This window comes from Cynara cardunculus (assembly GCF_001531365.2).
Source record: "Cynara cardunculus var. scolymus isolate 2C chromosome LG 11, CcrdV1, whole genome shotgun sequence".
NCBI classification, from domain to species: domain Eukaryota; kingdom Viridiplantae; phylum Streptophyta; class Magnoliopsida; order Asterales; family Asteraceae; genus Cynara; species Cynara cardunculus.
This window is the reverse complement of record NC_037538.1, coordinates 6,982,576-7,009,008: the sequence shown is the minus strand read 5'-3', so window position 1 is coordinate 7,009,008 and position 26,433 is coordinate 6,982,576. Positions and strand designations below refer to the sequence as shown.

Here is a 26,433-nt window from a genome sequence, read left to right as displayed (position 1 = left end):
GATATAATAAATATTTATTAATATATTTTATACCATTGAAAATTAAAACATATTACATCTTGTAACACCCTCAAGAATAGAAATAAAATTAATAATACAAAATCACTTAATAACTTATTATAAGTTAGAAGGGTTTAACTTTTTCAAAAACTCTTTATTACCGGTTTGACACCGATATAAATTATTTATCCAAACACTCAAAAGTGTTTATTACCGGTGTCATACCGGAATAAGTCAATAAGTTGTTTTTTATAAGCAATCTCAAACACCCCTTATAGAAATCTCTAAAACTCTATAGAAGAGAGAGATAATAATATTTTAATTATATTCAACCAATTAAAGTTATTGAAGTAAAAAGTGTAGAAAAGAAATAATATTTCATCAAATATATTGAATATTTTATTAATAAAATTAATGTTATAATTGCTAAAATAGAGTACTTGTTGAAGTTGGATGTAATTTTTTTAGAGATTGTCTTTTCATACTCTATTATAAAAAAAATATAGCATAACTGTTTGAGATGTTCTAATGTCCCGAATTTAGTTATAAGTTGTAATAATTGGTGGGACTACGCCAAGTTTTATTAAAAATGTAGACATAATTAATTGACAAATTATATGCCAGTAAGTAGTCTAAGGGCTGTTTATCAAAGTTAAATGGCTAAGTGTTTGTCGGGAAATACTACCATCTTCTCTTATTTTACAGGGAAAGATTTTTTGCCATTAAAATGGTATTAACAATATGTTGGCAAGTGTCTCTTATCTAATAAGTAAGAAATTGAAAGATTCCGTTGAAATGTGTAAAAATAACCACCCTTACTTATCGGGTATGATTCATAGTATTTTGTCATGTTCATCCGATATTTTTTCCGTTAGCATAAATCTCTAAATAATATTATCAGTTTGATTTTGCAGAAAAAGAAAAAAAAATAGGCCTAATAAAGGGCCATTTTGGTTCAATGGTGTTTCTTAGTTGGGTTGAAATTTGGTTGAGAAATGTTCTGGAATGGATAAAGCAGACCCGCAACGCAACCAGAATTTTGGCCCAACATTTGGGCTACCTATTGGGCCATTGGTGGACTGGCCTGCTGGATGCAGGAGGAGGAGATGGTGTAGTCTAGAAGAGATGGCCAAATCGGCCCGGCCTGGGACTGCCGGAGGACCGGGACCGGGACCGACAAAGGCCCGGCCCGGCCCGGGACCAGTAAAGACCGGTTACGAGACCGAAAACCGGGACCGGTTGAGGTTTTTGGTAGTTTCGTGGGACCTTTCATGTCGGGACCGGTTATGGCCGGTTATGAGAAAGGTTAGGACCGATTGGAACCGACCCGGCTGGGGACAACTTTTTGGCCATCTCTACAGTGTAGTTAGTGTAACCGTTATTTTGGTTGCATAAAGGGTATTTTGGTCATTTTACAAAAAAAAATATTTGTCTTGTAATTTTTTACACACTCAACATAATGTGTCAAAAAATACTTTCATGTTGCTTGATTTTAAAATGTAAATGTTGTGTTTATATTCATGTTTAATTATGTGGGGTTATTATGATGAGACTAAAACCCATTTCCAACTAAAACCCGTCGGTTAGAGCTAAAAGAGTTCATCAAATCTGTATAACCAGAAGTTCAAGATCGAAGAGTGTCAGCAGATACAAACTAAACTATGTTCCAACTTAACCAAGATATGGAACCCTAATCAAGCCGCTTTTGATTTCTTGATCGTTCGAGGTATAACAAAATCATCATCAGATTCTTCGCTTGATTCATCAATGTCGTCTGCAATCTTTCTTTTCTTTGATTGCATGGATGGAGCTTTACATGGGGGCGTTTTCTTCTTTTCTGTGGAAACAGTCTTTTTCTTGATCGAAACAGATGAATCGCTTTTCTTCTTCACGTTGACTACTGTTTTCATTGGCGAACCAAGTTTTTGCTGTTGGGCTTTCTTCCTTTTTGCCTCGAATAATTTCTTTGCCACATCCCTCGGAAGCAACCCTGATTCCATCATCCTGCAAACACATTTCGGACTAGTAAACTTATGACTGCAATCAAGAAATCTGGAAACTAGAAGAAAAGAGGCAAATTTCTAGTCAAGTGAAATGGCTTAAATTTAAATTCGTACTTTTAAACAACGTATGAGATCGACTACATTGTTCCTAATCTTTTTGGTGGGTTCTAGCTAGGAGAAGAAACAAATTTTAAGCATCACAGATACGATTATTTTATCTAGATTCAAAAGAAAGTCGCAAAACAACGTTCTAGAAACAAAAATAGATCAACATCCTTTCAAGGTTCTGATTGATCAACATGTTATAAATCTTTACACCATATAGTTTTTCACTATTTTAGATGCAGACCATGAAGAGAAATAGATCAAAACATGAATGGATGTGTGATTTGATGCATATTTAATACAACCAAAAGATCATTTCAAGGTTCTGAAAAAGCCTCAAGCATGAGGTTTGATTCGTTTATATCAACTTTCACGTGTTCCCGTTTTGTTGGTCCCCTTGCATCAACTAGACATAACGCACTGTGAAACAAGCATGCTACATAAATGGAACCCATAAAAATTCAAAAAATAGTTGAGAAGTGTCTGTGGTTGATCAGTAACCCCAAGTAAAACAACTCGAGACACTTTAGATCCTTTAAAGCATCCTGAAGAATTTCAAGCAAAAACAAGGGTTTTATTTGTAAAAGATTCAGAGACAATCATGTAGTTTATTCAGAGACAATCATGTAGTTTATTAGAAGTATTTGACTGTTTGTCAAATGCCCTAAAGACCCTCAAATAGAGACAAGCCAGATAGATCATGTGGATCAAAAGCAATATTATGTATTATGACGATGAGCAAAGAAGTAACTTTAAGTTGAAATTTTCCAAGAAAAAAATGTATGAGTATTGCAATTATGGGTAGGAAGAAGTAATTAGAAAGCAAAATGCAACGTGCAATCCTTACCAAATCGCAGCCATTTCGCTAGCTGGTATTTGCTTGTACAAGGATTCATAGAAAATCCTTAACGGGTCTCTCTGAAAGATTCAAAATAAAAAAGCACTCGTTAGTTTCCACCATAAACAACAGGACCTAAAGAAACATTCGACTTTAAAATTTAAACAGCCTAAATGGACCAGAAATGATGTAAATGAGCCCCATAAATGGCTCCATTTAGGTCCGTTTGGGTAGGTCTATGCAAGTTTAGATTCATTCTAGATTCACTTAAATCCAAGGTCCAAAAAAAGCCTTCACACATATATTGTTTCTACCACTTGAATGAAAAGGGCCAAACATACCTCTTCTGGAGGATCACGCTTTTGACCCGGTAAATCATACACCTTCTTTTCTTTCTTCTCTTTAACAGCACTTGGTTCTACTTTGCCACCCTTTCTCTTTTCTTCTTTCGTCTTCCCATTTTGCTCAGTTATTTTCCCCCCTTTTTTCTTAATTCAAAATATGCCACATTAATCATCTAAAGAAGATAAACATTACCCAAAAAGATGCTGCTTTTTTGGCTGTTATACATGTCGTTGAACTCATTTACAGATGTTCAATAGACTAATCAAGGACAATGGTGCACACAACAATCGGAGTGTCCATTAACTTTAAAGATCATTGACTGCAGAGCAAAAATTTAATCAATTATGGCCATTGGTTTTCCTATCACCAATAGACTTAAATTGCTGCAAATGATCTGAAGCATCTGGTGGCTATGGATTGGTGTCCATTAAAGGTACATCTTGGCAATTGTAGATCATATTGTGAATTACAATAAACCCTAAACCCTATCTTGAAACTAGAAAGAACTACGAATTAGAATACAAAAAATTAAACGGCTTCATAATTCAGTTTAAATGTTTTGGTTTGTAATTGCACTTTAAAATTTTCAAAATGTACCGAAATGTGGGAAAAAGTATAAGGCTTTGTATCACAAACCTTATCAGAATTGCTAGTTTTCTCCTTCTTGGCCTCATTGTTGGGTGTCTTCTTCTGCATGCAGAAAAGAAGTTTGAAAACAAAAACCCTAATCCACAAACAAAACATCAAGAAAAATCTTGAAACTAAAAATGTATCACAAAACCGTATTAGCACTTCCAGCTTCCTCCTTCTTCACCTTACTAATGGGTGTTTTCTTCTGCATCAGAAAATCAAAACATTGAGCAAATAAAACCACACCCATCATCTAAACCAACACACAAACAAAACCCACAGAAGAAATTTTAAAAATATCTGCAGAAAATCAACCGTTTCAGCACTTCCAATTCCCTCTTTCTTGGCCTTGTTATTGTTGAGTGTGATTTTCTTGGGTGTAAAACCATCATCAGAGTCTTCGTCTTTCTTGAGCTTAGATGCTACTTTCTTTGACTTGAGAGAAAGTGATTTGGCCGTTGAAGGAGTGCTGCCGTTGGGTTTTTTGTTCTTGTTTTGAATCATTGAACTGAGAGATTTATCATCATTATCATCCTCGTCTACCTCATTCTTCACACGTTTTGCATCTTCAGAAGACATTTTTGTGTGGTGATACAGAATTGAGAGGAGACACGAGGGTTTTGAGAGTTCGAAGGAAGGAATTTTTGGGAGCACAAAGGGGGAAATGGAGGGAGGGTATTCGTTTCGTTGCAGTTTGGAATATGGGCTAAGCAGAAGATGTTAAATAGACCACGGCCCAATTAGTATTTGCATCATGTGCTCCACAGTCCACAGAAAGAATGGAACCATTAATTTTAAATTATATAATGTTCATTTTGTATATTATATTAAAATATATAGTATTTAGAGTAAACCTCGATTTTCGTTCATATGGTTCGAGAAACATTATGATTTTCGTCCATATGATTTGTAATTTATCATTATTTTTATTCATACGATTAAATATGTTAAAACGTCTCCATTAACTTAGGGTATTTAAGTCTTTTTTTTGTTTATTAAATATTTTTGGTTTACTTTTTGATATTTTTGATTTAATAAAACTATATATCTTTTGATAAAAAAAAAAATTAATAGATAAAGTGTTATATTATTTTGTTATTGTTTATGATAAATAATTAAAATATTTTTAATACAACTAGTTCTTTTATATTTTTTTATCATCATAGTTTTAATTTATGAGTTTGATTTATGGCTTATGCGACTAACACCGTTCATATGCAGGTCATTGAGTACCAATCACATAAGAGTACTTTAATTCTTTTTTCTTCATTATAGACCAAAATATTAAATTTCATATAGGACTAGACAATTAACTATTTTTAGGTTATTTTTACTAAATAAATGTATGTAGTTTTTTTTTTAAAGGTGCAATTGTTTGGTCTAACAAACATTCAGTTATACCAAACAAATGTACGTCTTATATAAATGTGTTACAATAAGTTGATAAAATTATATGTTTTGTTTTGTGTAAAAAATTACACTAAATGTAATTCAAGGGTTGGAATGCAAAACTAATCAACTATAGGTAAAAATTTTGAAATAAACAAGACGAACAATGAAAAATAACAAATAAGACAATAAATTTTGGTGACATGAAGAACCCCGTCAAGAGTAAAAAAAAGGGGGACGATCAGAGATGTTGTCGATGCACTGTAGATCGTGGATAAACAGGTCGTATCATATGAAAGTAAACAGTGACTTCCACAATGAAATATCTCTCAAGTGGTCTTGCAGCCTGTTCATCGTAAGATGATCCTTAGTATTGCAACTTGCAAATGTAGTTGTATTGTGCTCTTGGACCTTTTTATAGGTGGTTTAGGCAACGGTTGTAACGATTATCTTTTAATGATGTTTATGAGGATAACGGTTATGTCTTGATGATTCCATTGAATGTTGACCGTTAGTTACTTCAGGTGTTTTAGTAAGATAAATCTTAATCATAAATCTCCAATATCTGCAATGATTGGTAAAGATAACATTCATAGAAGATAAACAAATATCAATGTTAGTCGAAGATAATTTATCTAATATATTTGACTATCGATGGTCGTATGTCGGAGATATCATCATCGTCGAGGATATCGACGATCACTTGGTGCCGATGATATTATTCTCGTATGTTGAAGTTACGAATTTTTACCCAAGCACATTCTATTAATAAAATCACATACATTTATTTGGTAAAAATAGTTTAATATTGTTAATTGTTTGGTCCTACAAAAAATTTAACCGTTTCGTCCTTATTAAAGAAAAAATAAAAATATTAGCATGTGAGTGGTACTAAACGACTTGCACTCGAATGACGTTAGTGACAGAAATCGAACTAATACAAGAAATTATAACGATAATAACCAAAAATATAAAACAATAAATTGTATGAACAATATTTAATTATTTTATCATATACAATAAAAAAATAATATATTTCTTATGTATTAATTATTTTATCAAACAATATATAGTTCGATTAAATCAAAAAGACTAAAATACCAAAAAAGATATTTAATAATTCAAAAAGAAAAAAAAAATTCAAAAAGACTAAAATCCCTCTAAGCTAAATGGAAGATTTTTAATGGATTTAATCTTAGGATCTAAAGTAACAATAAATTATAAAACATGAAAACAAAAATCAAAATTTCAAAATTACAGAGACAAAAATCACAATTTTTCACAAATTATATATACAAAATCATAATTTACTAATATTTATATATAACTTAAACATTCGTCGACATTTCTTTTATTTTTAACAAAGTTTGAATCCTTAACTTTTAAGGAAGCTATAGTGTTATACTCTATTGATAATTGTATCACTTAGCAAGTCTTTAATAGAGATATGGTTACAATCTTATACAATTAACTTTTGTTGTGATAGAAACTTTTGATTTTGTTTGCTTTTGCTGTTAATATTTTTGTTATCGAAATGTATCACAACCCAACAACACCACCCATAAAAAGAGCTTGATTATATGGTTCTTCCCAAGTTGCTAAATGAGCCTGCATCCAGAAAATGAGTACTTATAAATTGTAATATATTAGATCTCATATATTAAGCACTTGCATACACTTGAAGAAATATAGAAAGTACATTCCAATAATTGTGGCCATTCATCATTTTCATTGTGTGGAAAGCCATTTCTATCGTATGAGGGGAAACAATAATTTAAATCACAAACGAACAACAAAAACTACTGTGAAAATCAAAATTAAAAGTGGATGACAACTCGAGGGACAGTCTATATCTCCCTTCAATAAACCATGGATGTACAGTGAACTCAATGAAGTTGGGTAGGTGTGATATAGGCGATGATGTTGGGAGGGAAACCATTAGGGATGTGAGCGACGGTGGCAATGATGTTGGGGGAGGGTGGCCGAAGATGGAGGTGGATATCTACATTGATCGGAATTGCAAGTGGTTGTCGTAGATTGCTACGAGAGTGAGATGTGGGTCTCGTTGTTGGGTGTCGATGTGTGCATAAAAATATAATAATAATAATTTTTGTAACTCAAGAAAATGGATAAAAGAAGTAGAATGTTTCTGAGCTAAGTGTGTTTCGACTAAGAGTGTTCTACTTACATAGCAAACACAAAAAACTATAGTGACCATTTCCGTAACTATTAAATTTTAAGGGCTTGGTTCATAACTTTATGTAAACAACAGGGACCAAAAATGTAGTTTAGTCAAAATTCAAAACCATATTTGGAACAAACCTTTTGGCTAAAAGAAAACCATTTATTGGCCTCATGTAATTTGGTTTTGTTCACCGCGCATTTTGTAATCTGCGCGGTACGCAGGCGCTCATCTTTATGCCACCTTTTACAGAATTCCGTAGATACACAGAATGAAGGGCACGATGAGGAGGCCGATCCAGGCGTTGCGGTCATGGCTACGTCGGCAACCGCCCAGAGTCAAGGTGTTCCTGGCCGTGGTATCCGCCATTGCCGCTCTCGTTGTTATTCGTATGGTGGTTTACGATCACGATAACCTCTTCATCGCCGCCGAGGCCGTCCATGCTGTCGGAATTTCTGTGCTTATTTATAAACTTGCCACCGAGAAAACCTGCGCCGGTAATTTCTTATACTATCACCGTAGGTATACCGTTTTTTAATATATTTTTTCATTTATTTTACAACCTCTCTTCAAAAATCAAAATGATCGATTCATAGGAATAGTCCATCCTGTTGCTTGTTGGTTTATTTTTTTGTGACTTATTATCGGAAGATTGAGACGAAATCCTCGATTGGTCGTTTGACCAGGAATCTGTAGAAGAGGTTCTACACATATGCACTAAACACCAGGAAATAGAAACAAAACGTGGTTAAATTTTGTACATAAACTGAACAACCTAGATTCAACATGGTGATACAGATACCGTGGAATCATTAAGGTGATACGGTAGAATCTCAAATGTATATGACATTGATACGTCTTGGATAATGTTCCTGGAGGTCGTTGAGGAGGTGGTCAAATTAATTTTTAACAGAAAGTTAATGGTCTCGAAGTGCTGGAAAGAGATGATTATCCCAACAGGCTCCCTGAGATTGGGGCTTCAATACCTGAGGGTGACTAATAGCCCAGAGAATATGAGAGAATTTGTGCTTATGAGAATATAAAAATGTACCTTGGAACGGCTATACATCACTCTCCTCTACTTGCTTGATTGATGTTAGGTCTACTGGAGTTCTATTGTTGGTTGAGACCTTGGCCTTATGGAAATTGTACAGGATTAAGAACCTTCTTAGGCAGAGCTAAACTATAAGTATACTCCTTGCTAGTATGGTATCCCATTGTGTGCATTAAGTATGCTTATTCATTTGTTACTACATTATCCTAGTCCTTCCTGAAGGTACATCATGTGCCCTGTATGTTTCCTGTGGGGAATAATAGACATCAAACTACAACCCTTAAAATTCATATGGTATCATAGCTACAGTTGTGACTAGCTTAATTTTATAATTCCTAGCTCTAACATAAATAGGCTTCAACAGAAGCCATGCTGCCACCATTATCTGACATCCCTGGGTAAGCAAGCCTACCTCCATTTGCTTCGTCCATGCCACCAACGACTTTGTTACCCGTAGTGGTTCTCGTTGCCACCATCTGGTCTGCCCGACAACAATCATCCCCATATGAAAACCGTCTACATGAACAAGTTCTGTATCTGGTTCCTGGCTTCAGATGAATGTGTTTCATCAAGAAACTTGTCTGCTACATGATGTTGATCCCAATTCCTATTAAGTTGAGTGATCTGAATTGGATCCAATGGCCCATATTTGTCCAGGTCAGGCTGGAAAGTATATGGAAAGAACATTATCTGACTTGGGACCTTCCAAACCTGATCACCAGATAATGGAAAGTCATGATGACTGTGCCATCAGTATGGCATTATGGAATTCAGTGGATCCTGAAGTTTTTTCTAAAGCTATGAAATAGCTTAATGCAGACAATGGAAATAACAGGGATAATGACGATAATAGGAGACTAATATATATCCTAAAATTGGAGCGTATATGTCAATCATGCCCAACTTGTTGCAATGAAATCTGTTTCAGTCCGGTACTACGGTTTGATTAGAATATCTACGAGTTGCTGAGCAGTAGACGTTGAATTTTTTTATGGTAAGAGGGTTAGGGAAGGGTCAACAACAATCATAGCACAAGACTTGATGTGGCACTCACACTGTTGATACATCATTAGGTTCTATTACTTTTGGGGGGATGCGGTTTTAACAGCTAACTTTTGATAAATGACATCTCTTCTTTGTCTTGGATTAGAGAATTCCTTTTATTATCCTTTACCCTTTTGGCCCAACCTTTCACATACCTCTCAAAATGTTTTGCTGTTGTTATTGACTTGATCATTGCCTAATGTACTAAACTTGAACCGACATCCTTAAAATGCACCTTGTTGTCAATCTTTCGATACAAAAGGATGTAGGCGCTGTGGTCCCACCATTTGGTGATATTTCATTTTTGCTGATGGTTTCATTGAGTTCGTGCTTCTTTTTCATATTGAAATTCATTCTGCGTGCTTCCTTCATTGAAATTCATTTCAGGCTAGATACTTTTTTGCCATGTCACATAGGTTTAGGTTGAGCAATGCAAGTGTCATAATGTTCATGCTCCTTTCGCTGAGTGCCTTGATATTGGTGACCCCTGTTGATCCTATTTCTTTTGCCACATACGCTCTTCCATGTTACACTCGCGTCTTGAAACCTCTTACCCCAGGCAAGTGTTCTGCCAGATGTAAGTGGGTGTTCTCTTTGAAGCTTCATCTTGACAATTCCCTTCATCATTTGAAGGCCAGACTAGTTGCCAAAAAGGCTATTGATATTGATTATGGGGAGACCTTTTCCCCTGTGGCTAAAACAACTTTTATTTGTAAGTATGTTGTCTTGTGTCAAGTATCACGTTCTTGGTCCCAAAAGAGTACACATATATCACTGGCAATAGCCTTTCAATCAAATGTAATAGGTGTAGGAGAACGAATTTTCAATAAGAAAAATAAGACACAAGCTCAATGAAACTGTAGCAAAAATGAAATATCATCAAATGGTAGGATCATAGCTTCGTAATTATGTTGTCCTGTGTCAAGTATTACAATCTTGGCTCCAAAGAGTACACATATATCACTGGCAATAGCCTTTCAATCAAATGTTATAGTATAGGAGAATAGTCAGATTACCAAGGGATCTGTTATGCAAGTGGTCACACACAAAAGTTGACATCTAAATCCAGTTATCGTTGTAATTTTAATTGTCTACAATTGCATATTTGTACTAGAGCTACTGGACAAGCTACTAGTTCCTTCATTTCCTTTACCCTCCATGGCCACTATAGAAATAAAACCAAATAAACTAAGACAGTGAAGGGAGAGAATACCAGAGACAAATAATTAATCAACAAAAGCTATTGACCAATCAGAACCTTACAGGGAGAGATTTCAACCGCGGAAAACATTAAAGAGGCATGGATGCTACCTGCTACTACTTTCTCCTTTGCAGGTAGATACAACCACGACGACGACTATGAGAGCATCCTGCTCTATGGACTATGGTGATGTCCCTCTTATCTTATAGATGTGTGAGGAATGTCCGTATGCCTCAGACGGAAGAGTCAATAAATGACTATGACCTATAGCATGCTACCTTAGATGAAAGTTGTTAATGTCACAGGTCTTTGACTAGGTTTCCGCCCTACAACAGTTTGACACAACAACCCTGATTGAAATGATCAATGATGTCTACAACATTAAGGTGATGCAACTGTGATATGAATTATGATTAGTGAGCAATGATCAATCGACTCTGCTTTTCTGTTTCATCAACAAAGATGCCAGGTTACACTGGATCTGTCTGTTTAGAGGTGACAGTCGATGGTATTGGCAATGGAGCTGTTGTGTTGTGATCAATTTGGTCGACTACAATTATACCAAGAGACATTGGCTCAGATATATATAAAATATGGTTTTCATAAAATGTGTTTGTATCAGTAATCAAAGTGAGAATTACTAGATTTAGAAGGCAAGCCAACGAGCAATGTATTAACATACATATTTATCCTATATTTCCCATATCTGCATTATTTGCACTCCCTAGTCTGTTTTTAATCATTATGCTCAATAAAAGGAAAAAGGGAAGCCTAAATAGGAAACATCACCACTACTAGGAAGATAGTGATCCAGGCATTGCCAAAGAACCTAACGTCTATTGGACCTGGACCACCTGGTGATGAGGGCTGGATAGAAATTTATACCTAATTGTAATATGTTCCTTTCGCACCTTGACTTTCGAGGTCAAGTCAAATACATTTTAAAAGAAAAACTGATATGGATTTTATCATATACTTTTCTTTTGTTTGTGTATCGTGATGAAGTATGAAAACCTTTTAAAAGATCCAAACCAGTTTTAAATATGCAAATTGATCTGGTGTAGTTGCATCTCCCTCTCGCTCTCTCTCTCTCTCCTTAGCAGTTGTCATTTTGACCTATGAGGCCAGGCGTAGTTTTTCCATGCTCAAAATTGGTATAGTTGGTTATAAATTCAACCTTTAATATTTTCTCGTTTGTACTCTTCTTTTAATCTTGATATAGATGTCAATGTTATCTTGAAACCATTTAGGAAATCCATCTCAATTTTGAAGAATTCTGGGTCAAACTGTAACTCCTTTTTGAGTGAAGTAGCTACTATTGGTGCTCCTGTTTAAAGTTTCTCAGTTTATGCAGGCAGTGGCTTATTCCCTTTATAATTTTCTGTTAATATTCTGAAATGGTGGCTCTTAACAGGTCTTTCACTCAAATCACAGGAACTGACAGCTATATTCTTAGGCGCTAGACTGTACTGCAGTTATGTTATGGAATATGATGTACACACTTTACTCGACTTAGCTACATTGACAACGACCGTTTGGGTTATCTATATGATGCGTTTTAATTTGAATTCCAGTTACATGCACGAGAAAGACAACGTTTCAGTTTTGTATGTGGTGAGCTTCTGGGTCATTCTAGAGTCTTCTTTACTTTCTGGGGTTGCATACATGTTCTAATTGTGGTATTTATAGATTCTTGCAGGCTGTATACATGCATACCATGTATTAAGTTAGTAGGCTAACTTCAAAGTACCTAATGGTTGAATACACTAGATTTATCAACTATATAGTCATGATATGGTAACTTACAGTTATGAACTGTAATGATAACTTACAAATCAAGTTGATAACCACATGCTTGATAAATGTGTATCCTTGACAAATCAGTTCATGAATTTTATTGGATTATTTTTCCATCAAGATGCCTTCTGGATTATTAACTATATAATCATGATAAGGTAAGCTATAGTTATGAACGGAAATGATGATATGACCTTGGATCATGCAAGCCAGCTTCAGATGCCTTTAATCAATGGCTCTCTCATATATAGCCTAATCTAAAGAATTTCTTGACCTCCACTTTTTCATTTGACAGAGAACTTATTAACATGTAAGTTTAATATTGCCTTAAATGTGGCCATTCTCCCTTAATCCGTTCTAAAGTACTTTTTTCTTTATTATCCTTATTTCCTTTTTCCTTTCGAGATGCATCTAGATGGCAATATCATGAGTGCGATTATGATTATGATTATGATTATTGTTCATCATAATTATCATCATCATCATCTTAGCCTCTTGGGAAATGTAATTTAATGTTCAATAGAGAACCTGCTCTTCAAGAGATTAAATTTCTGATTAAATCACAAGAATAGTAAGACTATAGTTAATTATATGGTGTACATTTGTGAAGAGCAAGGGGTGAGATATATTGATTCGGAATCATATTGTTCTGAAATTAGTGCCTTGTGTCAATAAATTACCTAGCTAGAATAATACTTACCAATTCTTTTCTCAAATTTCAGTAACTTATCTTTCATGATTAAAATGTAGGTTATTCCTTGTGCTTTATTGTCTCTTGTGGTTCATCCAACAACACAACATTACATCGTAAATCAGATCATTTGGGCTTTTTGTGTTTATCTGGAATCTGTTTCTGTACTCCCACAACTTCGTGTCATGCAAAATACCAAGGTCAAGTTGAACATATTTTTATCAATTCAGAATCTGACCTATTTGATATTATATATGTCATCTTCTAACATTAAATTTATTATTATTTAGATTGTTGAACCATTCACAGCACATTACGTCTTCGCTTTAGGGGTTGCAAGGTTTCTGAGCTGTGCACATTGGATTCTCCAGGTATATGTACAGTCAACATCTGGATTTCTATATGCCATCATAAACAGTGTCTAATATCTCACTTGGTCAAGGCATCGTTAAATCTTTGATATCAACAGAGGGAAATAGCATACATCTTTTTGAGGAGTAGTGACATGTCCAGTATGAAACTAGTTTCTAATCTGTATTAATTATCTCATGTGTAATGGCATATTCTTGGAAATAGCAGGTTCATATTGAAATTTGACTTGGAGAACCAAGGACATAGTAATTTAAATTCAGAGTGGTTTTCTTTTCTTTTTGTCAAGAGACAAACTTGAAATTAGAAAGGTGTTCAGAATTTTTTTACTGGGATCTGGACATCTAAACAATTAGCCAGTCACACACATATAATTAAATTGCTCTCTTTTCACAACTTTAGCAACACTACTTGGGTTTAGCTACTGTGTCTGAGGTATTTGAAACTTATTTACAGAGTACCGGTCCAGACATCTTTTCTATGTCAACAATCTATCATCTAATAGAAATGTTTCACCAATTTACCTCACCATACATATTTTACCTCTGTCAATTGCAATTCTTCTTCTTAAGCCATCTTATAAGAGTTAGAAAGTACAACCTTTGATTTTAATTAGGATATTTATCTATCCCGTCCTGATTTTTATGTTTTACTCTTATTTATGTACTAGTTTTCCAGTCCATTAGACCCACATACACACTTCAAAAGTAACAAACTGGAGAAACATTAAAACATTTTGGAGTTGGGAGAATGATTATATATGCATGTTGCAAGAAGTATTTCTAAACAGTGACATCAATGTGAATATTTCATTTTTTTAGCTTTCTTATGCAATTTGGTGTGCTAAGGTGATATTAGAAAACAAACCAAAGATAAGCACTGCATTGGTGATCCAACTCTAATAAGAAGTAATATTGAAACATTTATATAGGTTACATAACGGCTATAATGGGGATAGATTTCTTACGGGGATGACAAATCATGATCTCTAAAAATTTCATTCTGGCAGTCTGGCTTTTCGTTTTCATTGACTGGCTGCTCATGCCTCTGATAGCAACTTCTAATATCTCTTTTACTTGTTATTTTGAGGTTGTGAAACTGTCAATTGTACTACATAAATTTGATTAGCAATCATCGAAAATGATTCTATAAGAAATGCATACGTCTTAAAAAACAATTTGAGGGACTATTGATATGTTGGCTCTCTTATTTAATTCTTATTTTGTTTGTAACTGGTTCAATCTTTTGTCATCTTTATACTCTTAATTCTCATGCAATTTCTGTTGCTAAATGTTATCTTGTATTTTCTTATTAATCTCTTCATCACTGAAAATGAGTTTTTACCTTTGATCTTTAATTGTCAAAAATACTAACCTAGTTAGTTATAAAGAGCATCTTGTTGCCTCTGGCCTTGAAATTCAAGTCAGAGTATTAGAGTCCGTTTAACAAATGCTTACATGCTTACCAACATGGAGTGTACCACTCTTGGTTACCTCATCAGGTAACACACACTGCCATCAAAATGGATTGATGGCAAGTGTTTATCACTCGGTAACCGCTTACTCAGTAAGACCCACCATCCTCACTTACCGGGCAAGACTCTTGATCCTTGCCTTCGCTCTTACCGGGTAAAGATTCTTAGTCCTTGCTATACTCACCTAGTAAGGTAAATGACCTGGCAAGTGTTTGGTAAACTACCCCTTAATGTCATTTTAGGTCACACAAATTATTCTTTTGGATTTTACAAAATAAAATTTATATAATTATCTGTTTGTAGGCAATTAAGCTGTGAATTTGGGGTTATCCTTGGATCAGTTTGATCATGGCAGTCTTTTCTTAGTTATGATCGCTTTATATATAGAACCATAATGACTCTGTGGCTCCTCTCATACAGGTTATAGATACCAGGGGTCGCCTCTTGACAGCTTTAGGTTATGGAATGTGGCCTTCACTGGTCCTTCTTTCTGAAATTGTTCAAACATTTATACTTGCTGACTTCTGCTATTATTATGTTCAAAGGTTCGATTTCCTCTTTCTGTGATCTGAACTCGTCAACAACGTCGAAAATGAAAAATTAAGATGGAAGTTGTTTTTGTTGCAGTGTTGTGGGTGGACGGCTAGTTCTACGTCTCCCTTCAGGAGTAGTGTGACTTTGCCAATCATGTAAACAAAGAATTCAACCCATCATATATAGTGGACATAGCAAGTGGTATCTTTCTCTTTTTTGCTTCACTGAATGCATGCATCTTTAACATTTTCAGTTTATGTTCATGCAATGTGATTGCAGGTCCCATTGGGTACCTATAAAACGAACGGAAAATAGATAAATACAAATGTATATGTATCTTTAAACGAGTTGGAGCCGATACAAGTTTCATAATATGTATCTTTAAGCCCATTTGTCTAATTTGGTTGGTTCAGTTGACTCGGTCAACACCAACATGTTTACCTAGAGACTGATCTAATTGAATGTGTTGACCGAGCACCTACCCTACCAACATTATTATCATAGGAGCCGAGCTCATATATATCAGCTCGATCGGCTCAAACTACAATGCTAGAAAATCATCATTAGTTAAATGTGTCTCCATCTATTAATGTACCATGATCAAATCGTATGATATTAATTGTTTATTATTATGATTATTTTAATGTAATGTTACATGCAATTGTAGTATGGTGTTTTATGCAGGAATTTGTGCTGCATTTTTGGTGATATCTGGATCTATTGTAAAAAGAAGATACAATTAAGCTTTTGGTGTTTTTGGTGATTTAGTTTGATGTTAGTTACCCCAAATTAAAGCGGCAAAAACTAGAACCCTCGACTCATACAAACCAGGCCAAGGATATTGGTTTTTTTAAGCTTTCCCCTACTTTTACGTTTATTGGGGAGATTTGTTTTGTTTTCGATTCATACAAACCAGGCCAAGGATATTTTGGTAATTCATTATGTAAAGTTTTATTGCAATTATTTTCCGATATACTATATACTATGTGTGTGTGTATATATACATATTCATTTCAATATACGGTTTTTAGTTTTGTGCTTGGATTTGATTTTCTTCCGATTTTACCCGTTAGTTCCATTTTTTTCTCCAAAAATATGTCTAACGAGGATGTTGCTATCACAAACATACATGGGTTATCAATGACGTAATCTTGCATGTTTGGGTTGGTTATGTCAAATTGAACCAAAATTTATAACTGTTTTTGTAAGACGAACATTTTATGAGACTTAATTTGTTAAGAAGTTTCTAGAATGTATGGAACATGTGGAAAGTATGAGATGTACGTATTTTAAGACAAGAATGTGGGTGTTACAAGAGGTGCGAGGACGCATTCTTGATGTTATTTGAATCGACTTCTTAAATAAGTTTCTATATTTATATTTTAGTTTGTTCTAAAATAAGTTTGCACTTTTTTAAAAATGTGTTTACTTTCTCGTTTTAATCTTAATTATAAGATGGATAAAAATTATCTCCATTGTTAAAAATAAAACTGTCATATACTTAATCTATACTATATTATAAAGCATTTGACAAAAACTCTTAAAAACTATTTTTTATGCATGAAGTACTGTACATTGATGCATATTACTTAAAATTTCAGATTACAAGTAAATTATGTACAAGTACAACTTATTAAAGCTCCATTTTGAATTCGTGTAACTAACTGCGGATAAACATAATCAAATAGAGGATAAACATATCATTTTAAAATATAAAAAATCTAAAATATAATTAGGATAAGTATCGAGTTCTAACAAAATAATTAAATATTATCTTTATAAGAAAATTATATTATTAAACCAAATATAAATTACTTCGTTATTGAACATAAATAAATTATAATAAAAAAATTGAATTAAAAATAAAAAAATAAGGAATTTTAAATAGTTAATTTGATACTAATATCGATATATTTTTGTCAAAATTTTATGATATCTTCAAATTTATATTTTATTAAAAATAAAAACATCATCGTTTTTTCAAAATCATATAAGACCATATTATAACATCGACTGAGATAAAGAATAAAATGAAATATTAAAGTCAAAATGTATCTCGCTGCATTACGCGAATATCTTTCTAGTTTAAAAAATGTAATAGTTATAGATTCTTAAAAGTATGAAGTGGATATTGTGGTTGCGTTTTTTCAATATAAAAAGGTCGTAATTGTTATTTGAAGAATAAATGTTTGATATCTCATATTTTAAGTTGATTGTCATTGTTAAGAGATTTTCTTATAAACCAATAATTTTATCCATCTCATGATCAATCTTAAAAGCAGATAATTGTATACATAAACCAAAACATTTTATCGAAAAAGAGACGAAAAGGTTTCACTTGTGGTTTAAAGCTATGAAGGAAGGGTGGTTGCATTTGTAGGTTGTAGGCTAATAATATCACTTGGTGTAGATGTAAGGGTGTGCAAAACCGAGTGGTCTGAAAACCCGAACAAAAAATGAGATGTTTGTGCAAAATCCGAATGTCTTGAAATCCGAAAGGAGATATTTGGGTTTGGATTAGGTTTGATTTTTGGTTTGGCCACCTCAATTCTTTGATATTTAGTGTTCGATACCTGAAAGCAAGTCAGGGATTTCTCGAACTGCTATCTCGATACCGRTCCTTGAACCCCTGAATGAAGGGCAGAATTATGCACGAAAGATATTTTTTTGGCTCTCTCTTTAGCCTTATGTCTCTTATCCCTAGGAGGTTTTCTTCCACTAGCAGGTTTTTTCGGTATAATCAGTCGTGGGACCTGAGAGGCGGTGGTTTACCCTGAGGCGGATGGAAAAATATTGACCACGATTTCTACCCGACCCGTCTAAAAACCCGATCTATGTGTGTGTGTGTGTATAACTTTTAGATGTTATATAAATTAAATTGTTTATCTATGGTAAAGCTTAGGGAGATGTAGTGGAATATCTCATCCACCCAAGGTTCGAATCAAGACACTACCAAAGCCCTTTTGACCATGAAGGTTTAATTGCTCCAGGTCATTCGTGGTCGTCTGAGGGATTAATTGGTGTATGTAAACTGGTTTCGAAACCCACTGTTACTAAAAATAAAGTCAATTGAATATATATATATATATATATATATATATATATATATATATATATATATTATATATAGGGTTGGATTCACGTGAGAGTAATGGTTTTTTGTGAGACCCGTAAGACCAATTTATGTTCGTCGATCAACTTTATAAGTTATTGATATAATGGTCTAAAGTTGCACCGTGACAATTTTGTGATTATTCAATTCTTTCCATTACGTCAAGGAATGTTAAATTCATTAATTTGTGGAACTCAATGAAATTTAAAGGATTCCATCAATTTCAAGAAATGAACCAAACAAAGGAATTGAAATTGGAATTTGAATTTGGTCAAAGAAATTTGTAATTCCAATTCCATAAATTCCTTCGAATTCCGCAAACCAAACCAAACCGTGCTTACTTCTTTTTTCTTCCAAACAAATAAATAGAAATGAATTTGATTTCTTTAATATTTGGGTGGAGTGGAAGTACAGATGTGAATAAAAAGGGAAGAATATGATACAAATTAGTACCTGTTGGTCGCATGAGAGTTGAGATCCACCGATTGGATCCTCCACCGTTCTCCATTTATGAAATTATATTAATTAGTAAGATTCACTCAAATTTAGCTTTAACACTTGATAGTTAATAATTTGTATTCTTGACAAAACCAAAGACACGCAGAATGGCACCTGTTTTGGGTTCCAAGCACACACAAGGTTCATTGCTACAAGCACTAGGATCCGGGCATGCTTCCAACACGGAACAACAAAGACCATGTATTTCTATGTCGCTATTGGCATCCGACAAACGGAAAATGCAATTAGAGGATTGTTCTAAAATAAGATGAAAAAGGGGGTCTATTTTCCATGCTCAAGTTAACTTTGTAATAAGCTTTAGACATGAAAATGACAATTCATATACCTTACCTTGTGCAATGAAAGTCACCAAGTTCATATTTAACACCCTAGAACAGTAAATGTAATGTAGTCACTGAATCCTCTTTTTAGGGGAAGTCTTGGTATACCGTATTTCATATACAATAATCACGAATGAAATCCGTTGAAAGAAAATGGTGTTCGATCAAGCATGAATCATGGAAATGGAACTTTCATACACAAAATGTTCAGAGAGCTGAAGAAGACCAAACAGAAATTGTACTTGATTTCTAGAAATAGCACCATGCATCTCACTCCTGCTTTTCCAACTCCCCCATCCTCTCTATGATTGCCTATAGATTGAAACATCAAGTAACATTACGAAACTATGAGCAACATATATCTATCTATCTATCTAGTATCAAATGATAGCTTAGTTAATGGGATTATGATATCTTTACGGAAAAAAAATGTATAGATATCAGAAAGAAGAAGATAGATGTACCTTCTTGCTTGTTTCTTGGAATTCCCCAGCAAGAATGAACTCGTCTAATATCAGATACACCTTTTTCACAATTCACAAAAATAAAGTGAAAAAACCAACAGTAAAAGCAGAGACTGCTAAAAGTACCCACCTATCTTTCTCAAGGTACAAATATGTTGCCATTAATTTGTGTTAGGATAGTTATGGGATCATGATAAAAGGTTGCTATCAGAACAGCCTACATGGTAAATGCTTCTAACCAAAAAGTTGGTTGGATTTAAAGGGCCACCCTAATACACCAAGGCTCTTTGCCTTTTACGCCTATGACTGTTTCAACAACTCAAAACTGGCACCTTCCATTCACAAAGGGATGGACTTTTTTTCTTTTCTATTATATAATATTTATATAGGCAAATACTCACATACACTCCTCACTTTTGATGAGGTTTGAACCATTTACGTTCTAGGAAGTTGGACCCACTGGTAATCTGGAAGCCGCTGGGTCAATGACCCTTCAGTCACAATGAAATAACCTTAATGGTTGCTTTGCTTCAATGCTTAGGCTCAGGCAGCACTTTCCAAACATGGTTAGAACAGGGTTCGTAATCTTTCAAGGACTTGGTAATATCAATTTGGTTATCTCGTATTGTTGAAGGGAACTTTAGAAAAACTACGGAAGGTCAAACATTCCTAAAAACCACATGCCAGGTTAAATGTTGCAATTTTCATGGTATTGATGAAGCATAAAATCTACGAGTAGATAAAAAGAAAAGCAAAAGCTTCCATCAGAAAACAAAAAATATCAAAACCAGGAATTTTGTGTACCTTATGGAAGTTGAAGACCAAATCTAGTTCACAGACGTTACTGAAAAAGTGATCGAGGATTTCAACAAATAAGTGGATTCCCTCCAAATACGCTAGCTCATTATCTGTAATATCAACACAAAGTGAAAAAAACAGTCCAGCATATCGCCTGTAGATAACTTTGTGTGTACGAAACTGCAAGAAGAAACATATGAAACAAATTAACATCTGTAACACCCTGTAGAACAACAAAATCCAAGTCATTTGGCATTTAACCTATTCATTCCTGTTAAATAAATTTTATGAGAACTTTCAACATACCTAATTTAAGTTCAGAACCACACTTTTAACAAATAAATTGTTTAAGTTAGCAAATTAATGCTCTCCACTCTAGACAACCAATAACCAATTCATGGATCCTGACTTGTGTAGCATTCATGTCTTGATTTACTAAGTGCTTTGGGGGTGTGGTTTTTTCAGAGGTGAACCAGGGAGTGAACAGTGCATGACTTTAACTGTATCCTCTAAGTTGACTACACACACAGGTGAACAAGGAAAACGTAATTTTGGCCTTCTAAGAAATGAAGAGATGATCGAATCCCAATATCTATACATCATAAACTGTTTTTTTATAATTTTTTTGTCAAATCTTATATCCATATCATGAACCGTATCCTTGCACCATGGCATCAAACACACAACCCCCCGAGAATGCCTCTTTAGCATCCCAAACAAAGAATTTGCTACTTTATGCACTCCTAGCTAAACTCACCTAGAAAGTCAGCTTCAGTCATGGTGTGTTCCTACTACCAATAATACATTATTGATATGAATTTGATATTCAGCATTGCGTAAAGACACATAGGGTAGCACCACAATTCATTGTTTCTCCAAATCTTGCAACACATTTGGCAATGAGTCTTCAAATGAGTGAAGCAGTTACCATTGAAGTTTGATTGCAAACTATGGGGTAGTCTAGCAAAATTTTCCCATAACACCTAAAAAGCTATTTCAGAATTGTGTAATCCTAACAATATAGTACCAACACAAGAGTTATCATCTTGTTTGTTCTACATGTTTCATGATTGAATAATTTTTTTATTAAAGTTCTCTTGTACGAGCTATGCCATTTAGCTCACAAGTTGACCATTCTTAGAAACAATTTGCATATAGAAATATATTATACACACTCAACAATATATATATTACGAATTATGACAAGCTGGTCTAGTTCCCAAAGGTTTCTTATGTACCTCAACTCTCATAAGATAAGCACAGTAACTAACAATCAATATCAATGCCCTTGATGACTTGATTTAGTTGAAACAAGTACAAAAATACAGGCTCAAATACTGCCTGTTGATTGCATTTGAAACAAAGGAAAGCTGCACTTCTCAAGAGCTAAACATGTCATCAACTTCATAGGCACCAAGCACCTATACAATTATCTAAACCTACTGAACTCAACAATCACTAAATGTAGCTATATTTCTCTAGTTCTCCTCTATCAAACTATCACACAAAGCTATTTCGTAATAACAGTGTTCCAAATAGCGCTTAGTGGGAGCTAGGCGGACAAGTGACCTTCTAGCACTTAAAATCACCTACACAAGGATTATGGAGATGCTTAAGCGAAACCATGGGGATTTTGTAAGCAATAAGAACTAAATTTTATATAATATGTATTTTGAACAGTTACGTTTCTAATCATATGATCAGGAAGATTCCCTACAAGGTGAGAAAAAGTCGATTGTTGAATAAAAGCTCAGAAAGGTTGATTTCTCTCTGCTTAATTTATAAAAAGAAGTTCAATAATTAAACGCAAATTGAAGTGACGGAGGATACGACTCCTAGGCAGCCAAGACCACCTCCCACTAATCGAAGGCAATGAGGAGCACCTAAATGCCTAGGCAAATGCTTAGGTCGTCCTAACAAGGGAGTTTTATAACACATGTAAACAGTAATAGGTCTGATCTTCCAAGCAAGATTGATGGCTCAACTTCATCACGTCTAATTCATACATTATCAGAAAATGGTGTGTCAACAATTCATGAAAACAGCCTTAACGAAGAGCATTTAGAAACTGATTCTTGCGTATCATACAATGAGATCTAGCCAGGGCAACCTAAAGATCGGTCTTATAGACGTCAATGACCACTACTTGCAAATTTACCATAGTCCTTTTGTAACAATTCTAAATGGTCACCAAAATATATATCAACTTTGAAGTTAAACAGTAACCCGTTAAAAAACCCTAATTCAAAGTCTTTCTTTATTTTTATTTTTCTACCTACATAATGGAAGATGATAGGAAGATCAATACCTCAACGAAGTTAGTGAATTTGGGATCTCTGTTTACGACCAACCGATGAACCTAAACACACACAATTACGCAAAAAAATTAGGGTTAGAATCCAAATTTGCAAAATCAGATTACGTTGATCGAAAGGAGAATCAAAACCCAGAACTTTGCTTTAGTGTTACCTCGTATTCGACCTTGTGCTTTTCAGATTCTTCAAGAGGAATGTAATACTTAGCGAGACGAGTCTTCCCTTGCCGGTTCTGAAGCAGAATGAATCGGATCTGTCCATTTCAAAGAACATCAAAGCAATCCTTCAGAGGAAAAAAAAAACTTTGAATGAAATTAGAATCATGAAGAGTGAGAAAGAGCACCATTATCTCGTGATTCAAGCAGTAAGAAGAAAACGATCGAGTTGTTTCTGACGATTCTTCAAAATTCGTTGAAATTGCGAAAGCTTTGAACTTTGAAGGATGAATTTTTGACCAATTTTGCCTTCACCGTCGATCCCCGTCTGAAAACAATACTATCGACTACAATCGTTAAATAGTTTCATAAAATCCCCCAAAGTTTTATGGAAGTTCAACATAATAACCTACTTTTTTTTCATCTAAAATAATTGTTAGGTCACGATCGGTTTGCAGGATATTTTCTGAAGGAATGATGCCTGTGAAAAGAATTTGATTGAAATGGCATTTGATGACATGTTTGGTTGGAATGAATTAGAATATAATCTTTTAAATAATTTGGAATCTACTTGTAGTGGTGGTCGACGATAGTTCAGATCGGTGGCAGTCAACGGTTGTTCATATCAGTGGTGGTTGGCGGTGGTCAACGGAGGTTTAGATCAGTGGTGGCGGACGGTGGTTCAGATCGATGGTAGTCGGCGATGGTTAAGATGGAGGTCATATAAGTCTCTATAAATCAAGTAGGGAAAATGAGAATAATTTTGTCTTTTTGAGAAAATGGATTTTCAATTGTGATAAAATGACCAAATCCATGAATGATAGGATGTGTGAAATTCAATTCCATTTCATAGGTAAAATCCAAACATCTGAATGGAATTTGGTTAATAAAATTGATCATTTTAATTCTTTCAGATTCCTCAATCAAACACCCCCTTAAAATATATAGACTAAAATAAAGCTTATGAATATCTTATAAATAATAGTCACTTATATAAACCACAATTTATATTATATAAAATACATTGTATTTTTCATGGAACAGCTCAAAATAAATAAAAATATATTTTATAATTACATTGAATTCGATAATGTTTTTCTATGAAGTTTAAAAACGTAGGTTTTTTTTTTATTATGTGTGACATGAGATTTTAAAATGAAACTAATTATCTCCGGCATCCTCATCTTAAACTTCCATCTTCGTCTCTTAACAATCAAATACTCTGTAAAAATATAAGTAAGTTTATTGAAAACGCTAATTCCTAAATCTTTGTAGATTTCTCGTAACAACTTATCATATTAGAATTCAAAAAAATAACAAGGAATTGTAGAAGATGATTTGGGTCTTTTTCAATCAAAAAGAACGTGAGATTTCTTTTCTCCATGTCTAATTTTCAAAGGAAAAATTAGTCTAGAGTTTGAGTTTAATTTTTAAGCATAAAAATAGTTTTTATTCTAGGGCTTGAGTTAGTGTTTGATTTAAGTTTTAAGATTTGTTTTTGATGGAGATGGTGGTGGCCGGTGAAAGGGAGGAGGCCGGAGATGAGTGGTGGTTTTCACGGTTTATTTTTCACATTGATGCATACACTTGTACTTGTTAGTTTTAAAATTGTAAAATACGTTTTTAGTTTAAATGATAAAATGACCAATATATCCCTGACCAAACGGGATTAAGGTTGACAGAATTAGAGCGAATGACCTAATCCATAATGAAAATGAAACCATAATGACTATCTATGTAATCATTTTGTTTGGGGGACTTAATCCATAATTATCAAATAACCACAAGGATGAAATTTGTAATTTACTATTTTTCTATTTTGAAAATTATATAAAAAATTGTAGGAGTTGTTTTTATAACATTAATACATATATGTTCCTTGAAGGTCAATTACATCATAGCTATGGATGAAAACTAGTTTCATGGGCCGTTTACAAAACGCTTATCCAGGTAAGTGTTTATCGATAAAATTCAACATTATCACTTATTTACCAGATAAGATTTTAATCCACCAAAATTGTATCAAATGTTACAATTTATCCGGTAAGCACTAACCATGATAAGAGTAATCGCTCTCACTTATCAGGTAAGACTCTCGGTATCTGCTTTGCTCTTACCGGGTAAGATTATTGGTATTTACCATATTCATCTGGTAAGATAATGTTACTTGATAAACGCTTACCCAAATAAGTATTGATAAACGACCTTTTAAAATGATATATTTTGCTCTTACATTATTGCTCTATGATTTATTTTCCTATAAACATCACAACTTATTTGATTAAACAATAAAATCAATCAATTTATAAGTTAAATTTTGTTATCTTATTACGAAAACAATCTAATGTTTATTATTAAATGTTGCTTTCAAAATATTAAGCAACATTTGGGTGAATTAGCCACAAATCTCGATAGTTTCATTTATCAAACAATTAAGGAAATAATTATCAAAATCACTTCGAAATTTGATAAACAATAATTATCAATTATGAAATTGATTATAATATTTAATAAGTATGAATTTCAAAATTGGTACATTTTGGTTGGTTTTGGTTTTCAATTTTCATCTCAATCTTTCGAAAACATAAACAATATATGTTGCTAACACATTTTGATGGCATTATTAAATATAAATGATGAGTTTTATTGCATTAAAAAAACAAATTTAGAGTGAATTGTGAATTTGGTCTTTGGAGTTTAATATTTTTTATTAACGTTTCTATGATAAATTTATTATGGATTTGGTCCTTGTGGTATTTAATTTGTTTTGGTCATAGTCTTTCTGATTAACGTTTTTGTTAACCATGTTAAATCAATGACCATTTTAATTTTTTGCTTATTTTTTTGTCTTTTTCCTATAAAAAACAAAAACAATATTTTTATACACAATATATATAGGGGCCTAATCAAATGAGAACTAATTAGTTTGTGGTAACTGTGAGAACCAATATTAACCACAAATCAATAGATAAATTAGGAAATTTATAATTTTGGCAATTTTAAATTAAAATTTTAATGTAAGGATATTTTTGGTATTTTACAACTTTCCTCCCTCCTCTCTTCTCTCTCCGGCCACCGTCCTCCGGCCACCGTC

At 33.7% G+C, this 26,433-nt stretch overlaps 3 protein-coding genes across 6 annotated transcripts; 1 reads left to right on the top strand and 2 right to left on the bottom strand.

Annotated features, from left to right (window-relative positions):
* Positions 1–1,583: 1,583 nt before the first annotated feature.
* LOC112521485 lies at positions 1,584–4,610 on the bottom strand. Of its 4 annotated transcripts, none has more exons than XM_025130374.1 (6): positions 4,237–4,610; positions 4,073–4,126; positions 3,928–3,981; positions 3,288–3,434; positions 2,956–3,026; positions 1,584–2,004 (listed from the first exon to the last, which is right to left on the bottom strand). In XM_025130374.1, exons 1-6 carry the CDS (start codon positions 4,498–4,500, stop codon positions 1,695–1,697), a joined length of 900 nt encoding a protein of 299 aa, XP_024986142.1. In that variant the 5' UTR covers positions 4,501–4,610; the 3' UTR covers positions 1,584–1,694. The 4 variants fall into 4 exon arrangements, with proteins under 4 accessions (XP_024986142.1, XP_024986143.1, XP_024986144.1 ...); XM_025130375.1 differs by having other exon boundaries at positions 4,106–4,126; XM_025130376.1 differs by lacking the exon at positions 3,288–3,434.
* A 3,153-nt stretch (positions 4,611–7,763) lies between these two features.
* Positions 7,764–15,798, top strand: LOC112522100 (putative ER lumen protein-retaining receptor C28H8.4). Its single transcript, XM_025131180.1, has 6 exons — positions 7,764–7,989; positions 12,206–12,405; positions 13,339–13,479; positions 13,570–13,650; positions 15,543–15,667; positions 15,750–15,798. The coding sequence occupies exons 1-6, from the start codon at positions 7,764–7,766 to the stop codon at positions 15,796–15,798; spliced, it is 822 nt and encodes a 273-aa protein (XP_024986948.1).
* A 3,794-nt stretch (positions 15,799–19,592) lies between these two features.
* Positions 19,593–23,686, bottom strand: LOC112521867 (AP-2 complex subunit sigma). The gene is made up of 6 exons (XM_025130861.1): positions 23,528–23,686; positions 23,339–23,437; positions 23,178–23,228; positions 20,876–21,049; positions 20,072–20,131; positions 19,593–19,919 (listed from the first exon to the last, which is right to left on the bottom strand). The coding sequence occupies exons 1-6, from the start codon at positions 23,528–23,530 to the stop codon at positions 19,878–19,880; spliced, it is 429 nt and encodes a 142-aa protein (XP_024986629.1). The 5' UTR covers positions 23,531–23,686; the 3' UTR covers positions 19,593–19,877.
* Positions 23,687–26,433: the final 2,747 nt, after the last annotated feature.

Bases quoted from the DNA above. Each gene is read 5' to 3' on its own strand.
- LOC112521485 (XM_025130374.1), bottom strand. From the start codon at position 4,500: ATGTCTTCTGAAGATGCAAAACGTGTGAAGAATGAGGTAGACGAGGAT. The intron at 4,127-4,236 runs GTTGATTTTCTG...TTTCTGATGCAG, and splicing joins GAATTGGAAGTGCTGAAACG to AAGAAAACACCCATTAGTAA. The intron at 3,982-4,072 runs GTTTTGTGATAC...TTCTGCATGCAG, and splicing joins AAGCTGGAAGTGCTAATACG to AAGAAGACACCCAACAATGA.
- LOC112522100 (XM_025131180.1), top strand. From the start codon at position 7,764: ATGAAGGGCACGATGAGGAGGCCGATCCAGGCGTTGCGGTCATGGCTA. The intron at 7,990-12,205 runs GTAATTTCTTAT...GGCTCTTAACAG, and splicing joins CACCGAGAAAACCTGCGCCG to GTCTTTCACTCAAATCACAG. The intron at 15,668-15,749 runs GTTCGATTTCCT...TTTTTGTTGCAG, and splicing joins TGCTATTATTATGTTCAAAG to TGTTGTGGGTGGACGGCTAG.
- LOC112521867 (XM_025130861.1), bottom strand. The intron at 23,229-23,338 runs GTAACACTAAAG...GTGTGTGTTTAG, and splicing joins AGCACAAGGTCGAATACGAG to GTTCATCGGTTGGTCGTAAA. The intron at 20,132-20,875 runs GTACACAAAATT...ATTGTGAAAAAG, and splicing joins TGGTCTTCAACTTCCATAAG to GTGTATCTGATATTAGACGA.